The sequence below is a fragment of the Nelumbo lutea genome, chromosome 8 (assembly GCF_056320005.1).
Source record: "Nelumbo lutea isolate HS-2025 chromosome 8, American lotus-T2T, whole genome shotgun sequence".
Classification (NCBI taxonomy): Eukaryota; Viridiplantae; Streptophyta; class Magnoliopsida; order Proteales; family Nelumbonaceae; genus Nelumbo; species Nelumbo lutea.
The window spans coordinates 27,084,513-27,089,970 of record NC_142691.1 but is presented as its reverse complement, the minus strand read 5'-3'; the positions used below and the strand labels follow the sequence as shown (position 1 = coordinate 27,089,970).

At 35.7% G+C, this 5,458-nt stretch overlaps 1 protein-coding gene across 1 annotated transcript; it reads left to right on the top strand.

The window, feature by feature from the left end:
- The first annotated feature begins 1,037 nt into the window (after positions 1-1,037).
- Positions 1,038-2,062, top strand: LOC148843566 (gamma-glutamyl peptidase 5-like). Its single transcript, XM_088959772.1, has 4 exons — positions 1,038-1,355; positions 1,438-1,602; positions 1,669-1,836; positions 1,964-2,062. The coding sequence occupies exons 1-4, from the start codon at positions 1,038-1,040 to the stop codon at positions 2,060-2,062; spliced, it is 750 nt and encodes a 249-aa protein (XP_088815898.1).
- Positions 2,063-5,458: the final 3,396 nt, after the last annotated feature.

Sequence of the window (5,458 nt, the reverse complement as noted above, 5' to 3'; positions counted from 1 at the left end):
AGTTTGGAAGGAGTACAGATACAATTATGTACAGTGCAAACACACACAAAATATAATGTTTTGCATTCTATATATTTGTATCTATACTCTTTTGGCCCAGTTTAGAAAGAGTACAAATACAAATAAATACAGTACAAAATTATACAAAATACAAGGTTTTGCACCCTACGTTTGTATCTGTACTCCTTTCAAACTGAGCTTACGGCATCAGATGGGCATTTGTGGCCAGTTACAGTCTGAAAAGCCAAAAAAAAAAAAATTCCCCTTTTTTCAGAATTTTTTAGTAGTAACTTCATCATTCTTCACATCCAGAAAAAATAAAATAATTGGATCAAAGAAGGGGATCGATTTTCAAGCTTCACTGAACCCCATCCAATATCCTGCCAAAGTTAGAGTAGTTTGGCAATCTGAAAAAAGAATAAATTACTTGGAGAGTCCATAATATATGAAACATATATACATATATATATATATATATATATATATATATATAGAAAGAGAGAGAGAGAGTTTCATATATTCAGTAAAGTCAAAACTTAATTTCATATACGGCAGGTTACAACCTGCTCATCAAAACGACATTTATTTAATCCATCCTTCCCAAGCAATCAAGTCTACAGTAAAAAGACGGCTCCTGATCAAGCTAATTGTCCAGTCAATCTGTTAGGTTGGACCCATTCAATGGGAGCCACACGACCAACGAAAATTGGAGTTATAAACAGTTAATATATATGTTGGAAATTAACAAGACAGTTTCTACAAATCCTAGACGGCCCAGAAACAAGATATTAGATCTTATTTTACACAAGTTAAAATAAGCTTAATGAATATATTAATGAAACATATATTAAACAATTAAAAGTTGGTTATAACCAAGGGAAAACAAGTTCAGTGTATATTTTCTGGTCAATTTGTTCATTATTGCAGACCTGAAATCATCTCCTATAAATATGCCATTATTCTTCTCCTTGTTCAAGGTTCTCAATCATCTTCAAAAGATTCTTACTTCTCTTTCTCTTTCTCTTTCAAAACTGAAAATGAAGGTTATTGGGGAAAAGAGATACGCTCTATTATTAGCAGCTAAGGATTCTGATTACGTGAAGAAGGTGTATGGTGGGTACTTCAATGTGTTTGTTGATGCATTTGGGGAAGAAGGAGAGCAGTGGGACTTATTCAGGGTTGTAGATGGAGAGTTCCCTGACTTTGATGAGCTTCCCAAGTACCATGGTTTTGTTATCAGTGGGAGCCCTTGTGATGCTCATGGAAATGACTCCTGGGTCTTGAGACTTTGTGTTTTGATACAAACACTGTACGCTATGCATAAGAATGTCCTTGGGATATGTTTTGGACACCAAGTATGTTAATTTCCAAATGTCTTCTACTCTCTGTGAGTCTTATTGTTTATCCTCTTTTAAAATTTTGTTTCTTTGCTTTTAGGTTTTGTGCCGAGCTTTGGGTGGTAAGGTAGGAAGAGCTTATACTGGTTGGGACATTGGGCTGAGGGAAGTCAAACTGGCGGAGGATTTGCAACTGGGTGGCCTTCTTGGTGGTCTGAAGGAAATCCCTCCTTCTCTTTCCATCATCGAGTGTCATCAAGATGAAGTATGTTTCATCTCTCTCTCTCTCTCTCTCTCTCTCATCAACTTACAAACTGTAAATGAGCATCAGGTATGGGAGGTCCCTGTTGGAGCAATGGTGATTGCCTCCTCAGACAAGACAGCTGTGGAGATATTCACACTTGGAAACAACATACTAGGAATTCAAGGCCACCCAGAGTACACCAAAGACATTTTGTATAACCTCATTGATCGTCTTGCTAACAACAACTGTATAGAGGTAACTGCTTATTATATAGATCAATGTTTATATATAGCTTTTCATAATTAATTAGTTCCTTGAGAAACTTCCTTTTAATAATTAGTCATCTAATTAACTAATCCTCTGCTAACTAACTAATTGGCAGAAGGAGTTTTCTGAGCTTACGAAATCAAGGGTTGAGATGGCCGAACCTGACAGGAAGACTTTGGAGAAGATTTGCAGGAGTTTTCTCAAGGGAAGATAGATATATTTTGATTTCACAGACTTTGGCTCTGTTATAAATTGTATTGATAAGTGCATGCAAATGTCTTATTTGCACCATGTCTGGGTCAGATGAAGATTCCTACTTCATTAGGGATTGATCGATCTTGATCTTTCAATAAAGACCAAATTAAATGGAATATTTTGTACTAATAATATACCCACTGTATAGCATTTTTGTTGTACCTGGGCCTTACTAATACGTAAATATATTTCTAAGAAAACTTATCTTCGTAATTCTTACTTACGTGTTTACGCTCAGAGTTATGATCCAAACGAATAAACCCCACCAAATAGAAAAAGAATAAAATGAAATCTACCATATTTATTTATCAATGAATTTTCTGAGAATTATACGTCAAATTCCTTCGGATATGTTTCGTGGGCTCCGTTTCGTTCAAATTTTATTTGACTGCATCTGCAATATGCAAACAAACAAAACAAGGTAAAGTCTTAAAGAAATATAAATCCGAACTTACACTTAAATCAGTTCCATTCCTATAATTTTACACCTGTGCAAATGAAATCACACACAGCAAACATACCAGGCCTTAAAAGTCTTCGTTTAACTTTGTCGTAATAAGGCCTCCGATGTTGTCTTTGGTGATTAAGTTCAGTATTCATTATGTTACACTATTGGTGATTAAGTTTCTAGAACGGAAAGCAGGTGACAGAGATGACAATATCTAATTAGTTCTAGTTTCTTGAACACTACAATTGTTGTATAAAAGCCGCACCAGTGGTGATTAAGTTTCTAGACCGAAGGGTGTCCAGATGGGACTGGATCAAAACCTTGGATAGACACATGCTGGACTGAAGAATACCCAGATGGGCCTGGTTGGATTCCTTGGTGGGATGGACAATTATTTAGGTTGGGATTTGAAGTGATGGCAACATGGTAGCGGGATGGTACATTTTGAACGTTTAATGAAGAAAATAAAAAAAAAAAGGAAGAAAATGGCATATTTTGAAAATTTAATGAACAGTTAATCGTATTTTTGGCTTTAAAATCTTATCTGTCAGACTAAACCTTGATATGGTACATTTAAGTTGATTTTAAAAGTTCAGCATATATAAGTAGTTCTCAAATATATTCAAATATATAGGGTATGTATAAATAATTAACCCTACTTTATGTTATTTACGGGTGCAATTTTGGAGACCCAACCTGCAATTTTACATAGACTGGGATTGGATTTCCAACCCAACCCACTACACTTGCATGTAAATTAAGTTTTAGTGTGACTAATTGATCAACCTGAGCCTGATTTTAACCCCAACTTGAGTGCATCAAATTTTAAGACAGATTAGGCTCGGGTTGAATAATTCAGGATTGACCTCAGGCTTGGGACTTAGGAGGCCTAATTCTTATGTTGGGTTTCGGTTGATCTAAAACCTGGCCCAGCTTGCCTGATTTGCACCCTTAATTTTATTTAGCTAAGATATATATTAGAGGGAATATGGCTGAAACTTAAAAAGATGATGAATAATAAAAATATGTGGACCCATTCCCACAAGTCAGAAAAAATTGCCACAAGTAGGGATGGCAATTTTCCCATCCTCGACGGGGACCCGATTTCCCTGACCTGATGGGGTTAGGGATGGGGATTGGGGGTGGGGCCCCGCCCCGACCCCGATTATATATATAAATATATTTAAAATATTATTTATAATTTAAAATTTTTATTTATTTAAAAAAAAACTATTATCTAAAAGAAATTTGAGGATTCGGGTCCCCACACGAAACCCATTCCCATCGAAGATCAGGGATAGAGGACAAATTTTATCCCCCATGAGAATTGGGGATGGAGATGGAGTTAATTTCAGAATCGGGAACAGAAATGGAGAATATGATCCTCGCCCCGAATCAACCCCATTGCCATTCCTAATCGCAAAGAATAAATGGAAAACCTGCCTTTTTTTCTTGAACACAAGCTCTTCATGCTGTTTAGAAGGGTTGATTGAAGATTTAGTTAAAACTAGATAGTTAAGTTGCCTTGAGCTCTCCTGATAAACCATTCGAAGAAGCTGTAGGGGACAGTCCTTCAAATGACCGACTTGACTGACGGAAGATTTGGGATCTTGAGATTTTTCATTAAACATGGCTTATAAGCTGTCCATATGGGATCCACCTTGGAAAGCTAGAAGCTGCTAGCTAGCTCCCTCCTAAATAGGTATTTGGGAGGACTAGCTTCTGCATAAATAGAGGTGCATTGACTGGGATGCTTCAAATAAGTTACCTAAAGTGATTAATCGAAAAGTCAAATTTTTAGCTCACTTCCAGACTTTTACAAAATATGGCTTCATGACTTTTCGGGTTTTTCAATTATGTAACACCAAAAGCCACCGCATGAAAGACTTCCAAATGAGCATTTAATTTATTTTCTAGCAGCCCTTGTAAGGAACAAATCCATCACACTACTAAATTTCCAGTATTCCCTTCTCAAAGACGCCATTTGATTTCATAGAAAGAAACGAGCATGGATGTATAACAATCCCCAAATAAATATGATCTATTGAGAATTTCTAGAAAACTATAAATTTGATCTCAATTTTGTCAATAGTTCTTCATGTCAAATCAATTGGGCTCATTTGGATTCATTCTCTACCAGACTAAGTTCAATTCTACTTTTGTATGAGGTCCATAATCGTCATCATCTAAGCCTTTTTGTTAAGCCATTTTATTTTGTTCGAGTGTCATATTTATTATTAAATTATAAGCATTTAAATCATTTATGTTCTTTTAAATCATTTCTTATGTTCTTTTAGGCCTATTCTCCCTTTTCTAATTTTTAATAAGTTGGCAGGGTTGGCAGCTGATACTAAATCTTTTGCCAAATTCCCATGGTCATGATTCTGATTTATATGATGTCAGTAACCAATAAAAATAAATAAAAGAGGAAGATGATAATGTTGCTTATTAACCATCAAATACATTTGGATGTAGAAAAATACGCGATTAGAACTTCTTTAGCCACGTGGCATGAATATATATATATATATGTATTATATTAGGATGCAGAATAATAGCACAGAATTCTACCAACGTGAGAACTGAGAAATACTTGAGGGCATAAACAAAAACAACCTAATCCACCCGGAATCGAAGGTCTTGTCTTCTCCCTCCAACATTTCTTGTTCAGACAAACATTGTTCGGCTGCCCAGAAGACCAGACTTGCAAGGAATCGCCCATATATATTCTGCTTGATAGCTTTTCTTCCTGTTAACGTAATGAGAATGGCGTTGCATTTCTACTACGTACCGTCTTAGTTAGAAAATAATTAAGTTTAGCTTTAGAGAAAAGATACATGAATTCCACCTAAAATGGATTTCTCCTCAAGGACGGAAAAAATAACTAACTGAAGTGGGGAACAGTGA

Excerpts from the sequence above, each read along its gene's own strand:
- LOC148843566 (XM_088959772.1), top strand. The coding sequence starts at position 1,038 with ATGAAGGTTATTGGGGAAAAGAGATACGCTCTATTATTAGCAGCTAAG. Across the intron at positions 1,356-1,437 it reads GGATATGTTTTGGACACCAA|GTTTTGTGCCGAGCTTTGGG; the intron begins GTATGTTAATTT and ends CTTTGCTTTTAG. Across the intron at positions 1,603-1,668 it reads TCGAGTGTCATCAAGATGAA|GTATGGGAGGTCCCTGTTGG; the intron begins GTATGTTTCATC and ends AATGAGCATCAG.